Source organism: Phragmites australis, chromosome 9, assembly GCF_958298935.1.
Source record: "Phragmites australis chromosome 9, lpPhrAust1.1, whole genome shotgun sequence".
NCBI lineage: Eukaryota > Viridiplantae > Streptophyta > Magnoliopsida > Poales > Poaceae > Phragmites > Phragmites australis.
In genome coordinates this window covers 12,576,398-12,591,801 of record NC_084929.1, presented here as the reverse complement: position 1 = coordinate 12,591,801, position 15,404 = coordinate 12,576,398, and the positions used below count along the sequence as shown (strand labels likewise).

Here is a 15,404-nt window from a genome sequence, read left to right as displayed (position 1 = left end):
TATAACAGAATCTATTCTATCATGTAAACATATCCATCTCATAGAAAACATAAATAAAATAGCATGATAGGAACATAAATAAGCATCATAGGCAATCATATTAATTGTGACATAGTATGACCCCTTCACATGGTGATCTCTATCGCCATGGTCCCTCTCGTTCGATTCATCATACTTCGAGTCTTCATGGTTATGTATTAGTCTATTACACCTAATAGCACTAGACAAATTACATAAGAATATGAAGCATCACATGTCGGCACGCAAGCCGTTATACAATAATATGACAGCCTTGCGCTATAATTAACCATGACACACAGGTCATGAAAATTACAAACATGCATCACATACATAATAAGGCCATACTAGTCACAACATTCTCTGCAACAACGAGTTAAGCGTGGAATCGAATTCTAATGCCGCAACGTCAACATGTTATCTTTATAAGCCCTAGGCTCGGACAGCACTGTGGTCTTGATATGAAAACCTCTCAAAAATTCATATATTGTATCTATGAAATCGCTATGAAAATATCATCGGATTGATCATATCAAGCCAATTCCAAGTCATTCACAATGCCTCAATTTTCATTGGATCAATCATATTGATCATCACGTGAGGTTTTTGGAAACGATAACAACATGTACAACCTCGATCTGCTGTTCTCTCGACCACTAAGAGACACGCGCTGTTAACCCCGATGGTGATTCCAGCCGGTAGGGGCAAGTCGCATGCGTGGCTAGGTGGGAGATTAAGCTAATATTTTTTGTCGTATGGTTCCATTGACTCACACCTCATCCAATCCTTCACATGAACTGATCACTAAAATAATAGATCCAATCTATTACTACCACCATATATGACCGATCCATATAAAAAACTGTGCAAGATGACTCTGATACCACTGTTGGGGAACAGGCAGGCTACGCTACCATAAAACAATTTTTTTCTACCGCATTCACCTAGAAAATCATGCTAGTAGGAGATCATAGATCGTTACTACTCGACGCACAGTGGAACGAAAGAAGAGTTGGAGTAGACTGATCCAACGTCGTACGCGTCAAACTCCTCAAGCAGCTTCTCGATTGGACCCGCGTAGGTGGTCACGCTCCTCGACCAACTCCAAGCAGGTGGTCGTGCTCCTCGACCAACTCTGAACACATCGTGTTCAACTCGCCAAGAAGATCAGCGCCACAATAGCTGCAGTGCTTCTAAAGTATCCACACGTACTGGGCAGAAACGCCAAGCACCGATGTGCTAGCACTGCATGCGCAGCTAGGGTTTTGGGAGATTGTGTGGAAGGCCGTGGCTAGGGTTTCGAAGTGGCTTAACCCCTTCGCACGCCCTACCCACATCTCTCCTTATATAGAGCTCACTAATGGGCTCCCACATTGGAAGTCCTTTAGTTTCGAAAACCTTTTCCAAACTAAAATAATAGTGGTCCCTAGCTGGACATGTTGACTCCCGAGCATACACAAAAGATCATATTGGCTGGACCTTGATATATACATGCACTGATCCCTTCCCTCACGATACCAGTCAAGCTCAAGGCGAGATGCATGCCACCCTTGTGATAGCCCGACTATTCTTGATCAAATAGTGGATCCATCATGATTAACTCTTTAATCATATTGGCATGGCCATGTACTTTCTCAATCCAACTACCACGAGGGGCCCAGAGATATCTCTCCCGTTATCAAGGAGGGACAAATTCCATCTTGATCGCACAAACCCCACAACATGTTTCTTGATAAAACCGAAAACTACCTTTATGACTACCCAGTTATGGAATAACGTTTGGTAGCCTCAAAGTATGCCACTACACATTCTAGGAATCAATGAAAATCTTAGGTTTAAGGATCCTACAAGTACACCATTTGAGATAACAATTGGTGCCACATGATAAATAACAATCCCAGTTGTATCTCAAGGTGGGTCTATCCAACATCATATTCTCTAACATAAATGTCCACATTATTGACCTGGAATCTCTATACCTATGATCCATGAAACGTGATCATCAATCAATAATGTGCTGGTCTTATGTATCATCACAATGATATGCGACCAGGGATCGACTAAGAATAACATCATGATATAAACAAAGAATTTCATGAAGAAGTGACATACTTGCCAATCAATGTAAACGATAGTCATTTTTGGAATAACACATTATTCGGTAGTAAATGAACATAGACATGTGATACAATCATCTCTATTATTTCCACTAGAGCATATCACCTTCAATATCTGACCTCAAGTACGATGAATTTGTTTTCTAGCTTCCTCACCTCCGCAAGGTAATCTATGATTGTCTTATCCGAGGTTTGGTAATCCTTGCTTCACCACCAACTCTGAATCCCCTTTCATGAGAAGCGGTGGATACCAAGTGTAGAAGCTACTTGAAAACCAACTAGTAGACCCTCATACTCGGCTACATTGTTTGTTGCCGGGAAGTCTAGCTACAAAGCATATTGCAGTCTTTCTCCTCTAGGAGAGATGAGTATTATCCCAGCCATCGAGCCTTGGACCGTCAGCGACCCATCAAAGAAGAGAGTCCATACAATGAACATGTCACTGTGGTAGTTCTGGGGTTGATCGAGTTCTGTCCACTCAGTGACAAAGTCAGCGAGTTGTTGCAACTTGATTGCAGTGCAAGGGGCAAATCGAACGTCGAATTCCCCGAGCTCAGCCGCTCAATTGGTAATTCGTTCAATGGCATCTTTGTTGTGGAGCATCTCTCTGAGTGGGAAGAGTGATGGTATGGTGATCTTGTGAGCCTGAAAATAGTGTCTTAGCTTGCGAGACACCATTAGTATTGTATATAGAATCTTCTTTACTTATGAGTAGCATTACTTAGGACCATGGAGTACTTCCCTAACATAGTATACCTGAGCTCTGGCTTTTCTCTCACTTGTCGGGCACTTCTTGTTCCACCACTAATACTCCACTCATGGCATGTGGTCTGACTGCTATGCAGAGCAAGAGTTCCTCTTCTGGGTTGGGAGCGACTAGTACAAGGTGAAGAAATATACCTTTTGAGATTTTGGAATGCCTATTTAGCCTCTTTAGACCATTCGAACTTGCCATGTTGACATAGCAACTTGAAAAAAATAAGCCCCTAACTCCGAGATGGGATATGAAGAGATTGAGAGCTGCATTGCACCTACTTAGTTTCTAAACTTCATGTATTGACTTGGGAGGGCCCATTTCTTTGGTGGCCTTGACCTTGTAGGGGTTGACCTTGATTCCTCGGTACGATACCAGGTACCCAAGTAACTAAAAGCACACTTTTATGGATTCAACATAACTCGATGCTTACGTAGATTATTAAAGGTTTCTTGTAGGGAGATAACCCCCCCCCCCCCCCCCCACTTATTTTTGGACTTGATGACAAGTTCATCGATGTAGGCTTTGACATTTTGACCAATTTGGTCGTGAAGAGTTATTTGCATGCTGCATTGGTATGTAGCACTAGTGCTTTTTAACCCGAAAGGCATATTTACACCACAAAAGGTTTTCTCCTCACCCTCAGGACACATACTAATCTGGTGATAACTAGAGTAGGCATCGAGAAGGTTTGGATAGTCACACCCAGAGGTAGGGTCAACTATCTTATCTATTCAAGGTATAGGGAAGGCATCATTCGGGCAGGCTTTGTTGAGGACAGTGAAGTCCAAGCACATGCGCCTCTTGTCGTTTGACTTTTTAACCATGATGGGGTTAGCAAGCCACTCGGGGTGCACCATGTCTCTGATGAATCCTACCTTGAAGAGCCTCTTGATATCTTCCTTAATTGCTTCCTTCTAGTCGGAGAGGAACCACTGGAGCTTCTGCTTGACAGGCTTGGCGTCAGACCAGACAACTAGCTTGTGCTCAATCACCTCCCTAGGGATACCAGGCATGTTAGACGGTTGATATGCAAACACATAGATCTTTGCTCAAAGAAGGTTATGAGCTCAAGTTCCTATTTTTGGGTTAGGTTCGAGCTAACTCACACGGTCTTGGATGGCTCCGCTAGGTCCAGATGAACGGTCTTGACTTCGTCGTTAGACTTCATGGTCACTTTGGCTTCGCTGGTCTCCTTGTTGGGTTGGTTCTGTGCTACAATATTGAAGCACCGTTGTCGCAACATAGACCTGTATTGGTGCAGTCCCAGATGGTGATCACTCCCTCGGGCCCTAAAATCTTCACGCATTGTACGTCATCTCAAAATCGACCACGTTAAACAAAATTTTCTCCATTTGGAAGTTGTCGGGCTTCCTGAAGTTGATGGGGAGCATTATTTAGCTGATAGACCTGGCCAAAGATCTGGGTACTATGCCGTAGAAGGCCTGAGAAACTAGCTTGATGGAAGATAGGGAGCTCTGCTGTGTATCGAGTGCACCCATGAAGAGGATGTTTATAGAACTTCCTCCATCGATTGGGTAACCTTGCAGTTGTTGATCGTAGGATTGACCACTACAAAAAAGTGGCCTTGTCGTACGAAGTTCTCTGGGTAGTCGTCTTGGTCGAAGGAGATTTTGATGTTTGACCACTTGACGGCCTCGTGGTGTAACACCCCAGACACCGCGAAAGCCTGGAATGTTACTACAAACTACTCTACTTGACTTGCCAAAATTATAAAATTTCGGCAGCACCTCCTCTAAACTCGAGATAAAGCGGAAGCAACAACATAGATATAGGGTGCTTAAATAAAACCGCACACTAACACATAAGTATCCTAGCAAAACCAATGCATTAAGGCATTAAATTTTTGACCTCCAACAAAGTAAACTAAAACAAGTTTACCAACGCTAAGCAACACTAAGAGCTAAACAACTCCAACACTTGCATTATTATTACAACACCACTACTGCATTAATATGTGTGATTATAACATGTAGAAGTGCTGCTACTCCCATCCTGTCCAAGCAAGCAAGCATCAAGCATCTGGAAAGGTTATTAAGAGGAGTGAGATATAAAATCTCAGCAAGCAAACTGCTTTAACAAGATATTTAAACTACAAGTTCATTAGACATCGATTTAAAAGAGAGTAACAATAGCATAAAAACAAACCAAGTTAGACATCCAAGATTATCATAAACCTCATCTAAAAGATTAAGCCACATCCTCATATCTTCTGGAGAGGCATTCGCTTCTCAACATCCACTTCAAGAATAGGAAATAATTCAATTAAGTATTGCAAAATGCAAATGCATGTCCACTGCCTTTACACCCAACAAGGTGTAAAGCTGCACCGTACCCCTCCTCGGGTAACGTACGGCGCGTACCGGTACAAGTCGCGGCCAGCAAACGGTGACATATTACTTCATATGAGGTGCATATGAAACTGTAAATACCACATCACCTCATAGCCTTCATCAACCACATACACCACAATAATAACAATCTTCATGGATATGAGAGCCTAAGGCAACATAACCACATATAAACAAGTAATCGTGTCTCACCTCATCAAAACATCAATTAATCAGGTCATATTAATTGGATCATGGTTCTGAACATAAAATTTAGGTGGAGGTAGAATGAATAGCAAGTTAAAGCTAGAAGCAAAGCAACCTCTACGTTTACTTGCCTTTTTTCGATACAACCGACAACCTTCAAACACAATCAGGAGCACCACCACCTGATTATGAATCACACATCAGCAAAACATTCATACAAGCATGCACATACAATAGGAAACACGATCCTAACACCCCAAGCTGTCGCTCAAAAGAGAATCACAAAAACAGCATATACATCCTTCTACTGATAAAGCAGTAGGGCTTCACATTTTCATATCCTTTTTTTCTGCAACTGATATCATAGCAAAAAAATATACTTCTGGAAACTAAACAACACTGGCTAAATCTTTCGTGCAGAAACCATATTTTTATCAGGTCAATATGAGCCTCTAATCTGCTGTTGAAAACAGCATTGAAAACTGTCCCAAAAAGTCTGACAGAAAGCTTCACATTTTTCCCGTAATTAATACACAAATCCAACAATTCTAAAAAGTTCACAGAAGCTATAAAAATCCATTTTCTACCACTTTCTAGTTATAGCTTTTTGTATTTGAAGCACCTAAGGTGGCCAAAACACACACTGAACATGACTGAACTTTCTGACGATGAAACAACAGCAGCAACGTTTAAGAGGCCATAACTGGAGTTCTACTCATCCTATGACAAAGTTCTTTGCACCGTTGGAAAGATTATGAAACACTCTACAACCTTTCTTCAAATCAAATCCTAAAAATATTCCAATATGATGGCAAAAAAACTGGTTTGATCTACTACTGTCCAGATTCTTGACAGAGAAAATCAGTCAAGTTGAAACGATGATATATCTCAAACTACAGATGCTATGAGGGTAATCTCGGTTCCAAAAGAAAGCTATTGAAGTCTCCTACAACTTTGTCCATGGTGGGAAATTTGTTTTCGGAAGCTAACATGCCCAAAAACGATGTTGAACAGGGACTGCACAAAACTGACGGTATTCAGAATAGGGAGGAAACAGATTTCGACCAAACCTCAACCTAAGCCCCCTCTAAACTCGAGATCTAAACCACAAAAATCAACCCAAAAGGAGGGGATTAGGGTGGAGAATCCTCACCTAGGGCAACCACGAGCAACTTGACAAGAGCTCAGGATTTTCCTCTTTCTTCTCCTCCTTCTCCTTCCCTTCTTCTTCCCTTCTCCCTTTCTCCTCCTCCCTTGCTGCTGCACAGACCAACAGCTCCACAATCCACAAGATGCAGATGAGAGGGGATGGGGAGGAGCTCAGCACAAGAAAAATAGGAGAGGAATTCCTACCTGGGAGTGAGGGGCACCGGCCCCCTTCTTCCTCCTCCTGATCTCCTCCCCCTTCTTTCTTCTTTTCCCTTCTCTTTCTTCCTTCTACATGCAGTATAGAAAAAGGTAGTGTGGCTGCTGCTGTGGGGAGGGAGAGAGCAGGACTCTAGGGTTAAGAAGAAAAGGATGGTCTCTATTTTTTTTCTCTTTGAATCTCAAGCGTCCAATTCGCAGCTTCATGTTCCGAAGTCCGAAGATAACATGTGAGTAGTCAAACGGAATCGTTTCGACGAGCCCTAAGCATCCGTGGTCTCCGATCATCTATCCGAGTGATGGGTCAAAAGGTCAACCTTTTGCATCTTCTTTAAAATGTTCGATCAACACTTATTTATATGATTTTTGGGGCATTACATTCTCCCCTCCTTCAAAAGAATTCGACCCCGAATTCTACCATTCCATAACAACAAAACTTAGACCATAAAGTAGAACTCACCAGCTTCAAAGAGCTCTGGGTACTTCTTGCGCATTTGCTCCTCAAGTTCCCAAGTCGCTTCACGTTCTGACTGATTAGTCCATAGGACCTTCACGTATTTGATCATCCTCCTCCTCATGACTCGTTCCGACGAGTCCAAAATACGCATTGGGCGACACTCCACAGTCAGATCCTGCTCCACTGTTATAGGCTCGAGATCAATCTTATGCTCTGGATCCCGCAGATACTTCCTCAACATGGATACATGGAAGACATTATGCACACCACTCATAGAATCCGGTAACTGTAGGCGATAAGCCAAACTGCCAACTCGAGTTGTGATAGCAAAAGGCCCAATGTACCTCGGGCTAAGCTTCCCTGTAGTGCCAAACCGAACAACACCCTTTGTGGGTGATACTTTGAGGAGAACCTGGTCACCCACTGCAAACTCCAGCTCACGTCTCCTCACATCTGCATAACTCTTCTGTCGGCTCTGAGTGGCCAACATGTTCTGCCGTATCTCCCGCACTTTCTCGGCGGTTTGCTGAACAACCTCGGGACCAAGCAAAGCCCTCTCACCAGACGAATCCCAACACAGGGGAGAAACACACTTCCTACCATACAAAGCCTCATATGGAGCCATCTCAATGCTAGCATGATAACTGTTATTATAGGCAAACTCCACTAAGGCAAGGTGATCCTCCCAACTGCCCTTCCAAGAAAGGACACAAGCGCGTAGCATATCCTCCAAAGTTTGAATAGTCCGCTCCGACTGCCCATCCGTCTGAGGATGGAAAGCGGTACTCAAAGAAAGCTTAGTGCCCATAGCACTCTGAAGACTTTGCCAAAACTTTGACACAAACTTGGCGTCTCGATCTGACACAATCGACTTAGGCACACCATGCAATCTCACCACTTCCTTGATATACAAGGGAACCAAATCCTGAGCTGAACTCATCGTCTTCAGAGGAATGAAATGCGCGGACTTAGTGAGCCTGTCCACCACAACCCATATGGCATCCTGCCCACGAGGCGATCGAGGTAAACCAACCACAAAGTCCATAGTGATATGCTCCCATTTCCACTCGGGAACCTCCAGAGACTGAAGCAACCCTACAGGCCTCTTATGCTCGGCCTTTACTTGTTGACATACACCACAAGCTGCCACATACTTGGCAATATCCACTCTCATCCTCTTCCACCAAAAACTTTGCTTAAGATCTCTATACATTTTGGTCTCACTAGGATGAACTATATATGGAGTCCGATGAGCCTCTCTTAAGATATCTTTCTTCACCTCTGACTTCTGGGGCACACAGAGACGTCCCCTGAAACGGACAACACCCTGCTCATCAATATTGAACTCTCTAGGACTGCCCTCTGCAATCCTCTTACGAACCTCCTGTAGCAAACGATCATGCTGCTGAGCCTCCCGCACACGGTCAAGAATAGAGGATTGAATGAGCATCTGAGTCTCCTCACGAGTAGTCCCTGTCAAACAAAAAGATACACCCATACGATCCAAGTCTGCAACCAAAGGCATAGCGGCCTTAGGAACGCCTGTCCTGCTAAGAGCATCAGCCACCACATTTGCTTTTCCCGGATGATAATGAATCGTCAGATCATAGTCCTTAATCAACTCTAGCCATCTCCGTTGCCTCAAATTTAGCTCCTTCTGAGTAAAGATGTACTTGAGACTCTTATGATCAGTAAAGATATCACAGGACTCACCATAGAGATAATGTCTCCATATCTTCAATGCAAAAACCACCGCAGCCAACTCTAGGTCATGTGTGGGATAATTCCGTTCATGTTTCTTCAACTGCTTGGAGGCATAAGCGATTACCTTGCCATCCTGCATAAGCACACAACCAAGTCCAACACGGGAAGCATCTGTATACACTGTGAAGCGCTTGCCACTCTCGGGCAAAACAAGAATAGGGGCATTAACTAACTTATCCTTCAGAGTCTAAAAACTGGCCTCACAATCATCGTCCCATACAAAAGGAACACCCTTCTCAGTAAGTCTCCCATTGTTTTCTATGGTTGTAAATTAATAATCCTGGTCATCGGCTTAGCAATGATAGAGAAACCCTGCACAAAACGCCGATAATAACCAGCAAGCCCAAGAAAACTCCGAATTTCAGTCACATTAGTTGGTCTTTGCCATTCCACCACTGAAGCAACATTCTTCAGATCCACAGTAAAACCATGCTGATTAATCACATGGCCAAGAAAACTCACTTCAGAAAGCCAGAAAGCACATTTCTTCAACTTAGCATAAAACTTATTCTTCCGAAGAGCATCCAAAACAAGGGCGAGATGAACCTCATGCTCCTCCTCAGACTTAGAATAGACCAAGATATCATCAACGAACACCACAACAAAGATATCCAAGTACTCATGTAACATCCTGTTCATGGCTTCCATAAAAATAGCAGGGGCATTTGTTAGTCCAAAAGACATAACAACATACTCATAATGCCCATACCTCATGCTAAAAGCAGTCTTCCCAATATCCTCCTCCTTAATCCTTATCTGGTGATACCCAGAGTTCAAATCAATCTTAGAAAACACCTTAGCACCTCTTAACTGATCAAAGAGAGCATCAATACGAGGCAAAGGATATTTATTCTTGATAGTCACCTGATTAAGGCCTCGATAATCCACACAAAGCCTCTTGGTGCCATCCTTCTTCTCCACAAACAAAACAGGAGCAGCCCAAGGCGACGTGCTCGGCCTGATAAACCCCTTAGCAAGGAGGTCATCCAACTGCTTCTTCAACTCCACCTGCTCCACTGGAGCCATCTTATACGGAGTCCTATAGATAGGTTGCGTACCAGGAACCAACTTAATCTGAAAAATAGGCTCTCTTCGAGGAGGCAAACCTGGAAGGTCATCAGGAAACACATCAGGATAGCGGCAAACCACACGAATATCCTCCACTCGCAAAGCAACATCCTGACCATCCACCATAGCTAAGAGAATACCAGACTTTCGCGTCCAGCGGTCAGGGAACAACTGGCACAACAGCGAGAGAGAGTACTTCATAGCACTCCCTTGAAAAACCACCTCTCGACCAGATGGTGCCTGCAAAGAGATTGTCTTCCAGAAGCAAGAGATAACAGCTCGATACTGAGAAAGCCAATCCATGCCAAGAATAACATCAACAGGCTCCAAAGGAATCACCACGAGATTAGCAACAAAATCCTCATCCGCAAGGGAGATAACGCAACCAGGGCAGATAGAAAAACTGGATATAGAACCTCTAGCAGAACTGACCACAACCGCCCGACTAATCCTCTGCACAGAAAGACCAGCACAACCCACAAAGACCTCCGAAACGAATGAGAAGCTAGCGCCAGAGTCAAAAAGAGCATGTGCATCAAAAGAATCAACTGAAATGGTACCTGTCACCACATCTCCGCGCTCTCTACCGTCCGAAGAGGGCATAGCATATGCCCCGGGAGCACCAGAAGAAGAAGCTCCGGCAGCATGGCCAAATGGAGTAGAACCCCACGGTGTAGGCGATGCTGAAGAAGTAGCAGTCTGGGGCAGTCGAAATGCCCCAAGCTGAGGCGTCGAAGAAGCCATCGGTGTAGCAGGTGGCATCATTAGGTACTGCTGAGGGAACGGCGCAGGCAAGTACTACTGCGGTGTGGGTGTGGGCAGAGGCACCAAAGAAGGAGTAACGGCCATCATCTGAACAGTGCCACCAGAATTCGAAGAAGTCACTGGCTCCCATCGAAGCTTGCCGTTGGCATTCCTCCTGCAAACCACGTCCTTGTGGTCCTGACCACAGATAGAGCACTTGCCAGACCACCGGCACTCACTCCTACGGTGAGCATCTCCACAACGGAAACAAACCATCCCCATGCCGGGCTTAGGGATGGCACGGTACTGTGTAGTACTCCCCCCTGAAGTGCGAGAACGTCCCAAACTGCCACGGTAAGGCTGGTGACGCTGGAACTTCCTTTTCTTATGAATAGGACCACCAGAATGGCCCTTCCTATCAATCTGACCCTGTATTTGATCTCCACCAGATTTGCGCGCTTCCTCAGTGTACACCTCCTGCATCTCCACACCCAAGGCCTGCTCGACCATGGTGCGGAAGTCCACCACCGGAAAAGCACCCAAAGTGTGACGGATTGAAGGCTTGAGGCCCTGGCGGAACTGCCTCGCCTTCTCTGCCTCATCATGAGCCACATGCGGAACAAAACGAACAATCTGGTTGAAGCCCACCTCATACTCAGACACTGTCCTCCTACCCTGCACATAGCTATGCAGGTCTATCTTCATCTTGTCCAGAAAGGTCACTGGGTAGAACCTCCTCTCGAGCTGCCTGACAAAATCAGGCCAAGTCAACGGTCCATGTGCAGCCGTGTGAGCTGACTGCACTCCCTTCCACCAGATCTGGGCCTCACCCTTTAGCAACTGAGTGCCATAGCGAATACGGTCCTGAGCCAGCACATCGAAGACCTCCATCTTGTCCTCCACGTAGGACAACCAATCAGCGGCCTGAACTGGAGTGCCACTGCCATCAAAATGATCCAACTTCATCCCAATCCACTGGATTAAAGAAACACCACTAGGAGGGCCATCAGCAGCAATAGCACCCTGCTCCAGAATAGGAGCATCCTGATTCCTAGCCTCTCTCAACGTCCTCAGCTCATTCTGCATCGCCTGCATCGCCGCTAGCAGTTGTGCATTACAATCATTCGCTGTGGCCTGAGCCTGACTCCGCCTCTTAGGTGGCATAGCTGCAGCCACACAACAAACAAACCACACGCATACATCAACTTCAAGTAGAACATAAACACAAGATAGAACAAGCATAGCAGAGTAAGCATAAAATAAACAACCCTTCTACCCATCTTACATGTGCAAGTGTGTCAAATTAAGCCTTATTTCGCCTAGAATCTAAAGCCTAGGCTCTGATACCAACTGTAACACCCCAGACACCGCGAAAGCCTGGAATGTTACTACAAACTACTCTACTTGACTTGCCAAAATTATAAAATTTCGGCAGCACCTCCTCTAAACTCGAGATAAAGCGGAAGCAACAACATAGATATAGGGTGCTTAAATAAAACCGCACACTAACACATAAGTATCCTAGCAAAACCAATGCATTAAGGCATTAAATTTTTGACCTCCAACAAAGCAAACTAAAACAAGTTTACCAACGCTAAGCAACACTAAGAGCTAAACAACTCCAACACTTGCATTATTATTACAACACCACTACTGCATTAATATGTGTGATTATAACATGTAGAAGTGCTGCTACTCCCATCCCGTCCAAGCAAGCAAGCGTCAAGCACCTGGAAAGGTTATTAAGAGGAGTGAGATATAAAATCTCAGCAAGCAAACTTCTTTAACAAGCTATTTAAACTACAAGTTCATTAGACATCGATTTAAAAGAGAGTAACAATAGCATAAAAACAAACCAAGTTAGACATCCAAGATTATCATAAACCTCATCTAAAAGATTAAGCCACATCCTCATATCTTCTGGAGAGGCATTCGCTTCTCAACATCCACTTCAAGAATAGGAAATAATTCAATTAAGTATTGCAAAATGCAAATGCAATGCAAATGCATGTCCACTGCCTTTACACCCAACAAGGTGTAAAGCTGCACCGTACCCCTCCTCGGGTAACGTACGGCGCGTACCGGTACAAGTCACGGCCAGCAAACGACGACATATTACTTCATATGAGGTGCATATGAAACTGTAAATACCACATCACCTCATAGCCTTCATCAACCACATACACCGCAATAATAACAATCTTCATGGATATGAGAGCCTAAGGCAACATAACCACATATAAACAAGTAATCGTGTCTCACCTCATCAAAACATCAATTAATCAGGTCATATTAATTGGATCATGGTTCTGAACATAAAATTTAGGTGGAGGTAGAATGAATAGCAAGTTAAAGCTAGAAGCAAAGCAACCTCTACGTTTACTTGCCTTTTTTCGATACAACCGACAACCTTCAAACACAATCAGGAGCACCACCACCTGATTATGAATCACACATCAGCAAAACATTCATACAAGCATGCACATACAATAGGAAACACGATCCTAACACCCCAAGCCGTCGCTCAAAAGAGAACCACAAAAACAGCATATACATCCTTCTACTGATAAAGCAGTAGGGCTTCACATTTTCATATCCTTTTTTTCTGCAACTGATATCATAGCAAAAAAATATACTTCTGGAAACTAAACAACACTGGCTAAATCTTTCATGCAGAAACCATATTTTTATCAGGCCGTTGGAAAGATTATGAAAAACTCTACAACCTTTCTTCAGATCAAATCCTAAAAATATTCCAATATGATGGCAAAAAAACTGGTTTGATCTACTACTGTCCAGATTCTTGACAGAGAAAATCAGTCAAGTTGAAACGATGATATATCTCAAACTACAGATGCTATGAGGGTAATCTTGGTTCCAAAAGAAAGCTATTGAAGTCTCCTACAACTTTGTCCATGGTGGGAAATTTTTTTCGGAAGCTAACATGCCCAAAAACGATGTTGAACAGGGACTGCACAAAACTGACGGTTTTCAGAACAGGGAGGAAACAGATTTCGACCAAACCTCAACCTAAGCCCCCTCTAAACTCGAGATCTAAACCACAAAAATCAACCCAAAAGGAGGGGATTAGGGTGGAGAATCCTCACCTAGGGCAACCACGAGCAACTTGACAAGAGCTCAGGATTTTCCTCTTTCTTCTCCTCCTTCTCCTTCGCTTCTTCTTCCCTTCTCCCTTTCTCCTCCTCCCTTGCTGCTGCACAGACCAGCAGCTCCACAATCCACAAGATGCAGATGAGAGGGGATGGGGAGGAGCTCAGCACAAGAAAAATAGGAGAGGAATTCCTACCTGGGTGAGAGGGGCACCGGCCCTCTTCTTCCTCCTCCTGGTCTCCTCCCCCTTCTTTCTTCTTTTCCCTTCTCTTTCTTCCTTCTACATGCAGTATAGAAAAAGGTAGTGTGGCTGCTGCTATGGGGAGGGAGAGAGCAGGACTCTAGGGTTAAGAAGAAAAGGATGGTCTCTGTTTTTGTTTCTCTTTGAATCTCAAGCGTCCAATTCGCAGCTTCATGTTCCGAAGTCCGAAGATAACATGTGAGTAGTCAAACGGAATCGTTTCGACGAGCCCTACGCATCCGTGGTCTCCGATCATCCATCCGAGTGATGGGTCAAAAGGTCAACCTTTTGCATCTTCTTTAAAATGTTCGATCAACACTTATTTATATGATTTTTGGGGCATTACACGTGGTTCTTAGGGACAACTACCAATACTGCTCAGGCCACCGTCTTATACTGCCCTTTAGATTCATAGGACGCTAAGCCACCAAACATGTGGTCAAAGGTCCTATCCTCTTACTAGTAAGATAGTTCATCTGAGACATGCTAGAGTTGGAGTACTTACTCTGGGTTGTGACATGGGTCTTCTTGCCTTTAGCCTTATTGATCTCAGCCTTGACCAGCTTTTGGAATATGTGGCATTGCTGGAGGTTGTGGCTGTCGGTTTGATGGAAGTTGCGCATGTGTTTTCTAGAGCGTTCATGATTGCCCGCTTGATTGCCCAGGACATGTATCGGGAAGATCTAATAAAACTTCATCAATTTTAGTTTTCTTACCTTTGCCTCCCTTTGAGTTCTTCTTTCACTTGTTCTTCGATGAGTCATCATCTAGTTCGGGTTGAGGGCGGTGGATGCCTTGGTCCCTTTCTTTGATAAACAAGAGAGCCTCCTCAACATTGGTTGTCTTGTCGACAATATCCATTAGCTATTTGACTGTGGTAGGCTATTCCATGGCGATGTCCTCAGTGCACTAGCGACTCCTAACCCCTCAAATAAATGCCTGGATGATGTCATTATCAGTTATTTTGGGATGGTGTTCTAAGTGTTGCAGAAGCATCGAACGAACTCACACAAGGTTTCCTTCTCTGTCTGAACAACACAAAAAAGGTAATTCTTCTTGCCGGGATGAACATACGTGCATTAGAAGTTTTCTCAGAACAGGTCATAGAGCTACTCCCATGAGTAGATCGTCCCTAGTAGTAGGTTCATTAGCTAGGTCCTGGCTAACCCTTCAAGAGATGTGGGGAGGTAGTTGGCCATAACCTTGT

At 44.1% G+C, this 15,404-nt stretch overlaps 1 protein-coding gene across 2 annotated transcripts; it reads right to left on the bottom strand.

Moving 5' to 3' along the window:
- Positions 1 to 5,578: 5,578 nt before the first annotated feature.
- LOC133928650 (uncharacterized) lies at positions 5,579 to 14,153 on the bottom strand. Of its 2 annotated transcripts, XM_062375072.1 has the most exons (3): positions 13,953 to 14,153; positions 10,662 to 12,011; positions 5,579 to 5,629 (listed from the first exon to the last, which is right to left on the bottom strand). In XM_062375072.1, exon 2 carries the CDS (start codon positions 12,007 to 12,009, stop codon positions 10,900 to 10,902), a length of 1,110 nt encoding a protein of 369 aa, XP_062231056.1. In that variant the 5' UTR covers positions 12,010 to 12,011; positions 13,953 to 14,153; the 3' UTR covers positions 5,579 to 5,629; positions 10,662 to 10,899. The 2 variants fall into 2 exon arrangements, with proteins under 2 accessions (XP_062231056.1, XP_062231055.1); XM_062375071.1 differs by lacking the exon at positions 13,953 to 14,153 and having other exon boundaries at positions 10,662 to 12,573.
- Positions 14,154 to 15,404: the final 1,251 nt, after the last annotated feature.